Genomic DNA, 15,101 nt, shown 5'->3' with positions numbered 1-15,101 from the left:
CCTCCGTGGAATCATGTCTCAGCCCAGGGTCCAGCTTGGAAAGGCCCCAGCAGGCTCTGTGGTAATGGAAACAATCATGCACGTATGAACACGGGGCCTGCAGAAACCTGGGTGTGCCACGTGGCTCCGACCCAGGCAGCTGCCTGGGAAATGCCAATTACCATGGAATTTCAGGACCACTTGCCCTGACTTAAAGCCACTGAAGTCCTACTGTACGTGGCCACTGCAGTGCCAAATCACGGGTAGAAATAACACTGGGTCTAATGTAGGCTTTGGGCAACTGTTTGGTTTTTGTTTCTGTTTTGTTTACTGTTATGGATGCTGGCTTTGCCCTTTTCACTCAATACCCACTTGACTCTTGGGCACTTCCTTGGAAAGTGTGATTCACTTGAACTTACTCCTGGAAATGTAGGGAGTTGGATCAAAAGAGTAGGAGTCTGGGTGCAAGTGACTAAGTGGCCCAGCACAACTCATTTCTGAGACTTGGTTTCCTTACCTAAGCCCAACCCATCTGCAAATTCTGTTTTCATACATATGACACCAGGGTCACCACTGGGTCCGTCTGCATCTCCCATTCACGAGGCCAGCCCATCAGTAGGGTATAAGAGACAGCCTTTCTGTTTCTGCCTCCTGTGTTTGTATCAAGCAGTCCCCCCCGCTCCGCATTCCCTACCCAATCAAGAAAATGTGTCATTAGAAGTCACAAAAGGAGGGACACCTAGCTGGATCAGTTGGTCAGGCATCTGATTCTTGGATTCGACTCAGTTCATTATCTCTCAGTTTGTGGGACTGAGCCCCACATCAGGCTCTGTACTGACAGCACAGAGCCTTATTGGAATTCTCTTTCTCTCCCTGCCCCTTCCCAACTCAAAATAAATAAACTTGAAAAAAAGAAGCCACCAGAGGAAAGAAGTCACATAAACATCCTGCCTTTGTAGGGTGAGAAAATTTCAGATACAGCCATATACTAACTATTCTGCCACCGTTTGTGAAGTTGGGAGACTGCTCGACTTCTTACTCCCGCCTCCTTCCACTTTCGGGCCTTTCCCTGCCTGTTAGAACTTGTACTAGAAGGAGGAGAGAAGAGGTGAAGGGCACACATTCCACTCAGCTTTCTGAATGTGAGTCAGATGTCTCCACTACAGTGAAGTTCTAGTGATAGCTGGCTTCAATCTGCTCCAAGTTTTTCCTGATTCACATATTCCAGAGAAGGCTGCACACTACAACTTTCCTCCAACCCCCACACACCGTGAAAACCAAATTCTGATCTTAAAAGTTGAGTGTATACGAACTTCTCTGAAAGACCATGGTAGGAATTTGCCATCTTGCAATTTGCCCCTGAATGGGCAAGGGGAGCAGGTGAGGACACAACCCACAAAGAAAATGACTTGGCAGTGACCACATGACCTAAGCCGGTCAGCCTGGAGAGTAATGGAGAACATCTTGGCCACCCAATACCAGGGCTGGCCCCGACCACAGTACATGACATTACTTCAAAGCCACAGGAGCAGCAGCTGCCAGCCTGCCACCTCAAAGTCAAGGTCACAAGAAGGGCACACATTAGTGCACACACCCGAGTGTGTATACCAAGGTCCCCACCAACTCCACCGCCAAACCCCTTTATGTTGCATCCAACACTGGTCGAGAAGTTTCAGATTAAAGACTGCTAAAAGCACCCAGAACAAGTCTGCCTTCCAAGCCTTTTTTCTAAAACAATGCACACATCATATATGCAGGCACACACACACACACGTGCGCACGCACACACGCATGCAAACTCACCCGAGCAGCAAGCTGAGTAACAGAGCAGTCCTGAAATGGTGAGCAGGTGAGTGAAGCTGAGTGATGGAACCGTCATCGTGGGCAAGGCCCAAGGAGGGACTGGCCAGGGAACACAGGCTGGCGACAGGCTGAGATCTGTCACGCCTCTGAGCACTCCCAGCTGGGCATTTGGGGTGGGAGGCAGCCAATCCCTGCTTTGGTGTTGCTTCTGCCCCAGATGCCAGGGGTCCAGGGGCCAGTCCTGAGCTCCGGGGAGCAGGAACAGGTAGGCAGTGCTCTGGCCTCACCAGAGGCTACCCTGGGGGGCGGCCTGGGGGAAGAAGAGGGCCCCTGTCCCAGGGAAGGAGGCGAGGCTGGGAGCCCGGGATCGGATCGCCCCTGCCAGCCAAGAGGAAATGGGAGTGTAATCCGTCTAAAAGGCTGCTTCTCGTTCAGCTCAGAAACTGCCCCTGTCAATACTGTTCTGGCGAGCCTCAAAGTCCACACCCACCATGACTGTCCTGGGGGAATAGGCCCTCCTTTACTTCAGGGAAGACCTTTGTCACCAGGGTCTTGGCTCTGACCATGTCTGTGCCAAGGTGCTGCCAACAAAGCTAAACTTAATTTTTAAAATTATAAAAATTTTAAAAAGGTATATATAGATATAGATATATCTAGATACAGATATTCCCAAGGGCCTGGTGGGGCAAACCTTTTTAGATGAAGCCTGCCTGTAAAATAATAAAGTGGCATATACCAGATACATGTGGAATCTATCTGATAACAAGCATGCACACACACACACACACACACACACACACACACACACACAATTCTAGATCATAAAAGACAAGGTTATTAGTACTTATCAATAAGCACCATTGTTTTAACCAGCTTAGTAAAAATCGTAAGTCATTGCAGGAGTCAGAAAACTTTTTCTGGAAAGGGCCAGACAGTAAATATTTTAGGCTCTGTGGGCTATATGGTGTCTCTCACAACATCACTCTACTGTTACACATGAAAGTAGCCACAGACAATAAAGGAATGAACATGGTTGCATTCTAATAAAACTTTATTTACAAAAACAGGAAGCAGACTGGATTTGGCCCCCCAGGCTGTAGTTGACTGACCCCTGAGCTATAGGCTTCAAAAGAAAGGATATTCTTTGGATTCATTCATTCACTTACTGTTTCATTCATTCAGAAACACAAACTGAATGCCAAATGTATGCAAGACCCAATGACTAGACACAGTTCCTGCCCTTGGCATATGTCATTCAGTTTTATGGAAAGAATACAGGCACTGGAGTCAGGCAAACCCAGGCTGGAGTTATCCAGGCTGCCACTTACTAGCTTAAGGAAGTTATTCACTCTGAGTCTCAATTTTCTTATCTTTGAAATGGGTAAAGCAAAACCCACTTTGTTAGTTTGTTGTGAGGATTAGAGCAAAGGATTTCAGAGTTCCTGGAATAGAATAGGGGCTCTTTTATTGACGTTTTCAGAGATAACTATTATACAAAGTACAAAAAGAGAAGTGGCTAACACAGGGCTAGGGGATGTCTAGAGGGATTTACAACAATAAGTGATGGGTACCGGTTGGCAGAGGGATATAAGTGAGAAATCAGGGAAAGCTTCCTGGAAGAGGTGAGCTGAGCTTTGAAAGCAGAGAAGATCTGCTGGTACCAAGATGAAAGGAGTAAGGGAGGAAAGGGTTAGGCTCTGCTCCTTCTCTGGAACATTTCCCTCTGTTCTCAAAACACAGAGTCTAAGACATCAGAAAGAGCACAGAGGGCATGGGGTGCTTGGTCCTAAATCCCAGACAGTTGCAGAAATGTCACTGGCATACTGTCCCAAATGCCCCTGCACTGGGTCACATTCCTACAGCTCACTTTTCAAATCCCGTTCAAAAACTCTTAGAGATGGAAGTTTTGCCACTTTTTAGCACCACAAGCATTTCCTTTTTACCATTCAGCATCAAACTGTTCCTGAAAAGGTTTACACAGGTCAACTACTCAGCTGCACTTTGACTGTTGTAAAAATAAAGGAGACTGACCTAGCTGGTCGCTGAGGTCCTGCCCCACCCTGCTGGTGTTCGAATCTCTATTTTGAACGTAATGACTCAGGCCCACGAACATCTCTTTCTGTCTCTGTTCCATGTTGCTCTCCTTCTGCAACTCTCTTCTCTGTCCATTTCATTCTGTCTCTATGTCTCCCTATCTCCGACTTTGTCTCAGTCTCTCCAAGCACTCTGGGCTGAATGCCTAATGTGTGCCCAACCGACTACTGTTAACTGCCCTGCAGCCAAGCATGGCAGCCTGGGATTAGGATTGGGCTGGTCTCCAGCCCTGGTGCAGCCAGTAACTTGTTGTGTGACCTTGGCAATTCACGTCCCCCCCTGGGCCTTGGTTTTCCCAAATATAAAATGGGAGCATTGGACCAGCTGAGCTCTAAGCCCTTTCCAGCTCTGGCTTCTACCAGGGGTTATGATTTCTGAGACTTAAATGGTCCTTCATGAGGGCCCTGGAAATGGATGGAAGATCACTCTTTCCCCTTCTCCCCTGGTGAGCCATCCCCTGCCCTCGAGGCAGCCGGCCTGCTGAGCTCCCTCAGGTTCCTTGGCCCAGGCACCAGCTCACCACAGCAGAGTGGCCTGCAGAATCTAATTCATAATAAAAGTTTCCGGGGCCTTCCTGCAGCTGTCAGCAGGTGTCATATTCACAGTATTTTGTCTTAATTACAGCTCTGGTATTTATCAACCGGGCCAGAAGTCCACTTCTGGAATGCCGCCTCCCTGGGCACTGTTCCAGAAGCTCCTGTCCCCCTGCTGCCACATGCAGTCCTGTTCCCCAAGGATCTGGGCCAGAGTGGAGTCCTTTTTGCATCTTCCCCTCCTGTGGCTCCCACCCCTGCTGCACAGAGAGATCCTGAGGCCTGGATAACGGAGCATCCTCCCCAAGGACCCAGAGTTCCCAGTGTGAGGCAAAAACACCTGCATGTTTAAAGGCATAGCCCAGAGTTCCACCAGCCCCAGGGTACCTCAAGTCTGATGTCCCATCCCCAAACCTGCATTGGCAGAGAAGTAGACTAGAAGATATGGGATCTGCCTTCCCACCCGCAGAGACTCTCTGACCAAACTTTGTTCAGCTTCTCGACATGGCCTTGAACTTGGGCCTCTGTGTCTGCCCTTGTAGAGCTCAGTTTTAGCAAGAGTCCAGCAAAATCACTTTACAGTGACTCCCCACCCTTGATATCTAACTACCGTTGGTATCTGTCTGACCAAGTTCCTCATTCCCCCTACCCTTGACATCTTAGCACCCCGGCCCGCCTTTGGCAAGAATTCTATTGAATGGATTTAGCAAGAATCTCCCAACCCCTGATGTTTCCTCTTAGTAATTTTCCATCCACTGACTGCCTCCCCCCAACAGCTCCTTGGCCATAAATCCCCACTTGTTCCTACTACATTCAGAATTGAGCCCATTCTTTCCCCTACGGAGACAGGTTTGCACCTAGGGCAATAGTCTTGAACAGAGTCTTCTTTCCCATGTCAACAAGAGAATAATTTCTTCTTAAACACCACCTCCAAGAGAGGCCTACAACAGATTCTACTTCATTTACTGAACACTAACTATTGTCAAGTCCTTGCTACGCCACATGGATACAGAGGTGAAGAAGCCTGAAGTGTGGCCTCTGGAGGTCAAAGAGTTTTCATCCTACCTGCTAGTGAACTGTTTGGTACAGCTTTCCTGGAATGCTATGTTAAGAAGGACTCTGAGGAAGGAGGGTCACCATGTACTAGTACTGGCCTCCCTGAGATGAGAGGAAGGAGGGGCACCTGTGCTGCAAGCTTGCAGACCCTTGCTTAGCAAAATCCTCCTTGCGAAACAAGGACAACACTGGGCTCGGCACCTCCTGTGCATCGTTGCGTTTAATCCTCACAGTAGGACTATCCTCATTTTACAGAGAAGGCATCACTTGGTCCAGGCCACACAGATGGCACAGAATTGGGGTCAGAGTTCAAAAGGGGTCTTGCACACGGCCTTGTGAGACGGTGCCCTCCTGCTGGCCAACTTACCCAGCCCTGGAGGGACGGCTCTCCATGCTGCCACCTCCCACTCTCCTGCTGTTCTCACCCCTCTCCTGGGAGGGCAGGGCGGCTTTCCCACTGACCTGGCCCTTCCCTCGCCAACAGGCTCATTCCACTCTTCACTCCCAGCCACTGACTTTACGTCCAGGAGAGCTGGGGCTGTGCAGAGAAAGCTAGTACTCCCCCCAGAGGTGTGCTCCTCCTTCCAGAGGCACTTCACCAGCCCCCTGCAGTGTGAACAGCTAGGGGCATGGGACTATTCTTGCCAATGGTTCTGCCTCGGTGCGGAGCACTCAGACCTGAGGGGATGGTGGAGCCATAGAAGGGGTCCACATCCCTGAATGCCAGCGTGGACAGGAACTGCCCCCAGCCAGGAACCCTGGACTGTTAGGTGAGCATAAATTTTGATCGGAGGAAGCCATTAAAATGTCACTGCTTGTTTATTACAGCAGATAGTGTTACCCTACCCTGGTAATGAGGCACCAACAGTAGGAACTAGGCTGTGAGCATTCAGCATCCTTCTCTGATACTAATACACACAAGGAGTATCAATACATCTTGTATTAGTATTATCATCCTCATTGTTAGACAAGGCTCAGAGACTTAGGGATGCATCTATGGTCATACGCAGCCAGTAGGTAGTAGGCCAGGAATGAAGCCAGATGTCAGACACTGGAGACTTCTGGAGATTTGGTTACCAGCACAACGCGGTGACCTCTCTCCCCGACTACCAGCCAGACAGAAGGAGCGGGGAAGCACAGAAAAAAATGGCAGGTGTCATCTCAGCCAGCTGGGGTTGGAGAAGCTTACTGACGGCCAGTTCCACGCTTTTCTAATCAAACCTTACAATCAGTCATCTTTGGGCCTCAGTCTCCTGGTTTGTAAACTCACATGAATAGACGATCCTAGTTGCTCCCTATCATGACCACAGAGAGGGTTCAATTAGTGTGTGAATGGGCTTCAAACATCAACCTTTTCTGTTGAATAGTTTAGTCTTCAAAGTGGGCAATGAGGGGCACCTGGGTAGCTCGGTCGGTTGTGTCTGACTCTTGCTTTCGGCTCAGGTCATGATCTCATGGTTTATGAGATCCAGCCCCAAGTCAGGCTCTGTGCTAACGGCCAGGAGCCTGCTTGGGATTTTCTCTCTCTCTGCCCCTCCCCAACTTGTTCTCTCTCTCTCTCTCTCTCTCTCTAAATAAATAAATAAATAAATAAATAAATAAATAAATAAATAAATAAACTTAACAAAAAAGTGTGGGCAATGAATCTACAACTCATTTTGAAATCCATCCAAAGAAAAAAACAAGATGGACAAAGGGATGTGTGATAGAGTAAATACAGCAAAATGATAATGATTGCATAGTCTCTTTGGTGGGTGTATCTGTTTGCCAAGGCTGCCATAACAAAGTACCAGGGTGGCATAAACAACAGAAATTTATTTTTCACAGTTCTGGAAGCTAGAAGTCCAAGATTAAGGTGTTGGAAGGTTTGGTTCCTTTGGAAGCCTCTCTCATTGGCTTGCAGATGGCCACCTTCTTCTAGCTGTGTCCTCACATGGCCTTTCCCCTGTTTGAGCATCCCTTGGTGTCTCTGTGTGTCCAAGTTTCTTCTTCTTATAAGGACACCATTCAGACTGGATTATGACCTTATGACCTCACTTAACCTCAATTACCTCTTTTAAAGGCCCTGTCACCAAGTACGGTCACATTCTGACGTGCTGGGGTTAAGGCTTCGACATATGAATTTGGGTGTGGGGTACACAACTCAGTCCATAACTGTAGGCATACTGGGGTCTCCTGGAAAAATTTAAATAGGAAACAGAGAACAAGTAGATACCTCCACAAGGATTAGGATTGGGAGTGTGTCAAAGTTAGGGCACCAGCGTTGCCTGGAGAAGCCTGCAGCCATTCATTATGAGAACTTGAGCAGGGAACTGAATCCCCCTGAAGGACATGTTCTCTTCTGCCCCCTCCCCTGCCAATAGGGATGTGTCGAGGAGGAAGGTCTGTCTTAGGCAGATGAAAGAAAATCCTTTCATATTTGCTATTTTATATTAAGTCATATATCAAAGGTGACTCCTTTGTGCATAGATTCAAGGAGACAACCCATCCTCCTTTCTTCCCACAAGGGAATTTTTTGACCTTATCTAAAGGAAGGCATCTGTTTTTTTTTTAGTTCAAGTTCTAATTTGACAAAATGGCATGTGGTAAACAGAAAGGAAGAAGGAGACAATGTTATTAGGAGCCAAGGGAACATCAAGACACCTCCCCAAGACTGGCTGCGCCTTGGCTCTGAATTTAATTACAGTGTCCAGCATAAAGCAGCGAGCACTATTAAATCTTCTGCTACGGCTTGACAGGGAAGGCCAAGTTTGTAGAGTTATTCAGGAGATCTGGCAATAGGTCAGAGACAAAACCCCCCGGCTACATTGGCCCAAAGGGTTGGTTATTTCCAACACCCACTGACAATTGGGGCCGAGTGGAAAGACCCTGTGTTTCTAGCCACTGTGTCCACACCTTCATTTTTCCATGGTGACATTGTAGCTCTATTGACACTTGTGATTCAAAGCCACATAGCTCACTTAACCCTTCCCCTGGAGCACCCCCACCCCCATCCTTGCCCCCAATGCCTCCAGTATTTGTTGTCCGAGAGTCCTTGGCAGGTGGGAGGAGGGAAGCATGGTAACTGGGAGTCCCCTGGCTCCCACCCAGCACAAGCATTTCTACCTACTGGTCTCACTGAATCACTCAGATCCCTGGATTCCAGAAAGTGGGGGACCTTAGGCTGACCCCTTTGGACTCAACTGAGCTTCTCAATTAAACAAGTTGGAAAGATGAGCCCTAGACTTTCTGCAGCACTATAACTGTGTGACTCTACCATTCTGAGATCTCAACTCCCATTGCTTTAAACAGACTTTTAAAGACAGAAAAATCCCATCCCGTGTGCTCCAGATGAGAGGCTCTGTTTTGTGTGCATAGCTGGAATTTTAATGGTTTAGAATCGGTAATACATTCATGTGATTCAAAATTCCAAAAGTACAAATGAACATACATGAAAACTTTCCTACTTCTGTAGCAGTTCCAATTATTTATTATCACTCATTTAGTTTTCTGTGTATTCTTTCAGGAATATTCTATGCATATACAAGCAGATAAGTAAACAGAATAGATCCCCCCCTCTTTCTCAAAGGGTTACCTGAATATACAACTATACATAGGCTACTCCATCTTGGTTTCTTCACAGCATTTCTAAGAGCTTATTCTCTAGAACTACATAAAACGCATCTACATTCCTTTCTATGGCTGCAGAATATTCCTTCACTTGGAAGACATCTTACCTGAAGCAAAAAACAAAATCATTCTTTTTAACTTTTTTTTTTTTCAACGTTTATTTATTTTTGGGACAGAGAGAGACAGAGCATGAACGGGGGAGGAGCAGAGAGAGAGGGAGACACAGAATCGGAAACAGGCTCCAGGCTCTGAGCCATCAGCCCAGAGCCTGACGCGGGGCTCGAACTCCCGGACCGCGAGATCGTGACCTGGCTGAAGTCGGACGCTTAACCGACTGCGCCACCCAGGTGCCCCAACAAAATCATTCTTTAAACTACCTTCACGTAGCCTGAAAAAAAATCAACTATGAAAATACTCAGTAACAGGCACTGAACACTTACTATGTGCTAAGCACTAGCATCCAACATCCTTAATGGTTATTAATATTTTCTCCCTATGACAGATAAGTAAACTGAGGCTCACAGCAGTGCCCAGGTAAGGGACAGAGTCATGACTTGAACCTAGATCAGCTGTCTCCTTGTCTTAGTTGCTCGGCTCTCCTACAAATTCCAATTACTTGCGCAGCCTGAGACACCCCAGGCGATCTGCTTCACTCCTCATTAGAGATTTCACTTGTGTTATTTTATTTAAATGTTTATTTATTTGAAAGAGAGCATGTGCATGTGAGCAGGAAAGGGGAAGAATGAGAGGAGACACGGAATCTCAAGCAGGCTCCTCACGGTTAGTGCAGAGCCAGACCCAGGGCTCGATCTCAAGACTAGGAGATCATGACCTCAGCCGAAATCAAAAGCCAGACACCTAACTGACTGAGCCACTCAGGCACCCCTCATTTGTGTTATTTTCGTGTCACTAAGAGACTATGGGTTCCTAGAGTTAGTCTTACGAATCTTCTTCAATATAATAGTCCAGTACATAGTAGGAGGTGCCATAAATATCGGTCGTTATGTTGATGGGAAGCGTATCAAAAATTATATATCTCAGGGCACCTGAGTGGCTCAGTCGGTTAAGCATCTGACTTTGTCTCAGGTCATGATCTCGCGGCTCGTGGGTTCAAGCCCCATGTCGGGCTCTGTGCGGACAGCTCAGAGCCCAGAACCTGCTTCAGCTTCTGTGTCTCCCTGTCTCTCTGCCCCTCCCCTGCTTGCACTCTGTCTCTCTCTCAGTCGCTCTCAAAATAATAGTAAATTTTTTAAAAATTATATCTCAAGTAATTGTCACAATTAATTTAGAGATGGAGACAGATTTAAACATGCTAATAATAAGAGAATTTGAATCAATTCAAGTGGATTTTATTGCCCCATTTAGAAAAATAAAGTTGAACAAAATGCAAAGTGGTCGCAGATAGGTATTTGGTCAGAAAACTGAGCATCTTGTTCAAATCAGCCACCATTTGCTGGCATTCTATTTGAAAATTTCATACTTAATAATCTTCCTCTTACTGCCTGGGAGAGCCCACACCGGGCAGGCCTGGTGACTTGGCATCCACTGTCCATTTTGAAGGGGGGAAGATTGTCAAAGATTGTCACTCCACAGTCCCCTTCTCCTGACAGGGACGAATTGGATACAGGAAATGGCTTGTCTTACCAGCCATGCTCCACACAGGACTGCACAGTTTCCAGAGGGTAGACACTCTCAGGACTCCAGTGCCTTGCCAGGGTTCCCAGAAAGCTCACCTCCGTCTGCGGAGGGAGGGCGGCCTGTGGTGGACTGTGCCCATCGGCAGGCCTTTCAGCTGAGAACTCAGTGTGCTAAGGCACTGCCCTTAGGTGTGAGCCCGTGCTCCCCACGTCTAGCAAGCCCAGTGTCGCCCCTCAAGGCACAACGGCACCCAAGTACATACTCAGCCAGCTTAGAGCTAGGAACTCCCATGCCTTCTCCTTGGATCCTCACAGTGGCCCCTCAAATTACCTTCCATTGCATCCCACTGTCCAGGTGAGGAAAACTGGCTCTGACATTCAAGGTCTCCTGGAGTGCAGACCTCCAATTCCAAAGTCCAGGCACCAAGCTGGCCCCTGCTCTGGCTTTAGATGGGAACTCGGAATTCTGAAATGGACCCTTCAGCATTATGAGCAAATCTCTCCAGGCTCAACAGGAGCAGAGGGGATCACAGCAGAAATGAGGCATCCCAGAAGGAGGCAAGCGGCCTGGAGTCCAGCCCTCTTAACACTATTTGGAATAACTGCTGCAGCCAGCAACTGAGCTTAACTATGTTCCAGGTGCAAGGCTCTGTACCTATTAGCTCATTCAGTCCTCACTGCCATCTAACGAGACAGGTACTCTTATCATCCCCATTTTACAGAGGTGGAAACTGAGGTGTTGAGCTATTAAACCGCAACCATTTGGCCAAGATCACTCAGCTAGTGAGTCATGAAGAGGTCACTCAAGGGCAGGGCTGTCTGAATATGAACCCTATGCCCTTCAGGCGCATACCTGTGGATTCTCAGGTGCCAGGGCTCAGAAGAGAAACACGTGCCAAGACCCCTTTATCGCGTAGGTGCTAATTACATAAGTTAGCAAGCAACTCGTTAGCCACAAAGTCAGAGAAGTCTACAGCTTTCAAATCTGGTCCATCCCTTCGTGTTACAGATGAGGAAACAGTCTCACAGAGAGCAAATAGGTTGGCCAATACTACACATGTTTCCTGGGAGTTAGCAGTAGGTCCAGAGAAATAACCCACGTTTCTTGAATTCTACCTCAGTGCCTTAGCCCTGTGCTACAATACCTCCCTAAGAACATCACTCAACAGGCCAACGTGATTGACTAGATGTGCCTGGGCCTCCTTCCAGCTGGACCCAAACAAGAGAACCTTAGCAGAAATCACTATGGTGGCCAGCTCTAAGCCTGTCAGGAAGGTACACTCTTTCAGGGCCTGCCAGAGGAGAAGGCGCAGGCCAGAGCAGGGGGCCCAGGTAACTGAAGGAAATTAAAAAAACAAAACAAAACCCATTTACCTCAGATACTTTGGGGAAAGCATTTCCAGGGCCCGAACTGTCCAGACAGCCATCTCAGGCTTCCACTCCTCGCTTTCCACGGGCAGGCATGGAGAGTGAAGGACAGTGCCACCCAGAACGACACCACTCCCTCGGGCCCTCATGTTCCTTGGACACAGAAGACATTCTTCTTTTCCGGGGTTAACTTTCCCTACCATGACCTTGCCAACACAGCTCTACTAAAGATGGGCTGGGAGGGGAAAAGGGCTGTTGTTCTTGCTTGGAGCACCCCTCCCCACCCCCCCATGCTGAACACGAATCTCAATGGTTCAGAGTTTGGTTTCCGAAGGACCATAGAGACTTTGGAAGGCTTCTGGGGGCTACTCTGTGGGGTTCACCCAAGTATAGATGATCTCAGAAGTGAAACCAGTTCATCTGGGGCACAAAGGGGCAGCCCAGTTTCAACTTTCAATGATAATGACCCACCCCTTCCTATAGGAGACAAGTTCAAACACTTGAACAAACCCCCAGTCACAGTAAAGTAAGAAAGCCCCAGGAGGACAGGTAGGTCTCTGCGGTTAGGGTGGCCATCGTCACTCCATCCCCCACCCACCTGGAACCCTGAGAAGCCGCATGCTAGGCCTGAGACCCCTGGAAGGTCCCTCCTGGAGCACGTGTCCCCAGAGAGAACTACAAGCTGCAGCAGGAAAGCTCGTGGGGGCTTTCTCCAGACTTCTCAGAAACACACCAAGAAGGCCAGGTGAGCAGCAAGGCAGCATGAGTGGGGAAAGGAGTGCAGAGGCCTGGGAGGGAAGGAGACTGTCCAACTCACATTCATGTTTCCTTCTTGGTGTTCCTCTCTTTTTTCAGCCCCCAGCTGGTTTACGGTGCAAAGCCCTCAGCAGCCACGAGGCCTCTCCGTCAGCTGTTGCCAGCTCCCAACACACGCCTCACGCTTGTGCTTATGTTGGTTGCTGTGGAGACCTAAGTGTGGGCTTGAATGGAGCTAAATGCTCCTGGGCTGGGAGATGGAATCGGGCCAGGTGTATTTTTAAAGCGATCTGGGAAAGCCGGTCATCACGAGAAGAGCCTTTTTTCCCTGGTCAACGTGTTCCTGCTTTAGGGACTCATTCACAAATGCTAAGTAATAGCTGAGCCCCTATTTTTGCCTTAGCTCACTGGATATTTTAAGCAAAAAGTTATGGTGTGGGTTGTATTTGCAACTTTTGCCTTTTATAATGCAAGTGCATCACAGGGGAAATCGTGCCCTTTGGCACGTGTACAGACACTGTGAGGTTCTGGAAATAACGACAGAAATAATGACACACTATACACCAGGTACTGTAGTTTAAGTACCGTATGTTCCTAATTAGCCCACTTAATCTTCACAACCCCTCTGTGAGTTAAACCCTACTTTTGGCCCCATTTTATGGATGGGGAAACTGAGGCACCAAAAGGGCAATTTGCTTGCCCAACATCACAAAGCTAAAGAAAACACAAGATTTGAAACCTGGTAGCAAGGCACCAGAGACCCTACCCCTAATCACTAGAATAGTCTGCTTCTACAATGTTTTGAGAGTCAGAAAGTTCTGATTCGGAATTTTGGCCCTAGTACTGTGTGACCTCAGATAAGTGACTACCCCTTCCTGAATGTTAGTTTCCAGCTTGGTAAAATGGGGGTACTACTGGCTCATGAAAATGTTGTGAGATTAGAAGTTATATATGTAGGGATGCCTGGGTAGCTCAGTCGGTTAAGCGTCTGACTACGGCTCAGGTCACGATCTCACGGCTCGTGGCTTCGAGCCCCGTGTCGGACTCTGTGCTGACAGCTCAGAGCCTGGAGCCTGCTTCGGATTCTGTGTCTCCCTCTCTGCTCCTCCCCCACTCATGCTCTGTCTCTCTCTCAAAAAAATAAACATTAAAAAAATAAAACAAAAAGAAGTTATATATGTAAAGAGGCTAGCAAAGAGAAAGCACTCAATGCAAGGTAGCTGAATTAGTATAGCTCTTTTAAAGTATCAATGGCAGACACAGCTGCTTCCCTGCCCATAGGCCACAGCACCCATCAGGCTCTGCGGGCTTCAAGCTCCTGCCACAAACACTTGTAACTATGCCAGAGGGCTCCTCCAGTCAAGAAATATGCTAGGGGCAAGCATGTCCCCAGGGGTTGGTGGGTAACTATCCCAGTCTTCTGTCTCCCTGCCCTCCTGTTCTCCCAGAACTGCACCCCAGCAGCAATCTGCTTATGATCTCCCTCCGTGCTGCCTTCCCTTCCCTGTCTCATGTCCCCACTGCCCTACTGGGATTACCTCCTACATAAACTACTGACACACAAATCCTTGTGTTGGGATCTGCAGTTAGAAGGAACCCAAACGAAGACCATTATATATGTTGGTGCCTTTGATTCTGATGCCACTTAACCCTCGTGGGACGCTTTACCCAGTGGAAAGGTAGCTATGGTAGACTGAATAAAGAGGTCCAGACTGGTCCCTAGAACCTGTAAATATTACTTTATGCGGCAAAAGGAACTTTGCAGATGTGATTCAACTAAGAAGTTCAGGATGGGGAGATCAACTCAGGGGACCTTAAATGCAATCACACGTGTCCTTTTAAGAGAGAGGCAGAAAACTTGACAGAGAAGAAGGTGGCAATATGACCACTTAGGATGCTATGTTACTACTGGTTTTGAAGATGAAGAAAGGGGCCAGGAAACAAAGATGGCAATGAACGTCGCTTAGAACTAGAAAAAGCAAGGAAACATTTTGCCAGAGAGTCTACGGAGGGAGCACAGCCTTGCCAACACTTTGATTTCCACCAAGTGAAACTAATTTGGCATCCAACTTCCAGAACTACAAGGGAACAAATGTGTGCTGTTTTAAGGCACTACATTTGGGGTGATTTGTTCCAGTGGCCAAAGGAGACTAATACAGTGGCTCCGAGGCAAACTTGAGCAGTGGCTCTCAAAGTGTGGTCCCTGGACCAGAGCATCAGCAGCACCTGGGATCTTATTAGAAATGCAAACTCTTGGGCCCCACCC

At 47.9% G+C, this 15,101-nt stretch overlaps 1 protein-coding gene across 2 annotated transcripts in view; it reads right to left on the bottom strand.

Moving 5' to 3' along the window:
- COLQ (collagen like tail subunit of asymmetric acetylcholinesterase) overlaps positions 1-15,101 on the bottom strand; it is a 60,435-nt gene that overhangs the window by 36,670 nt on the left and 8,664 nt on the right. Inside the window, exon 1 of one of the 2 annotated variants that reach the window (XM_047098941.1) lies at positions 1,783-1,873. The exons of the other annotated variant lie outside the window; for it this stretch is intronic. Within the exon in view, the coding sequence (XP_046954897.1) occupies positions 1,783-1,858 (76 nt within the window). The 5' untranslated portion in view covers positions 1,859-1,873. Of the gene's footprint in view, positions 1-1,782; positions 1,874-15,101 lie in introns of those variants that run through there. 2 annotated transcript variants of the gene reach the window in all.

This window comes from Lynx rufus, unplaced genomic scaffold (assembly GCF_022079265.1).
Source record: "Lynx rufus isolate CCGP_SWC_20201006 ecotype Redwood Valley unplaced genomic scaffold, mLynRuf1.p SCAF_5, whole genome shotgun sequence".
Classification (NCBI taxonomy): domain Eukaryota; kingdom Metazoa; phylum Chordata; class Mammalia; order Carnivora; family Felidae; genus Lynx; species Lynx rufus.
The sequence above is the reverse complement of the archived record's forward strand: the minus strand, read 5'-3'. Positions and strand labels throughout refer to the sequence as shown.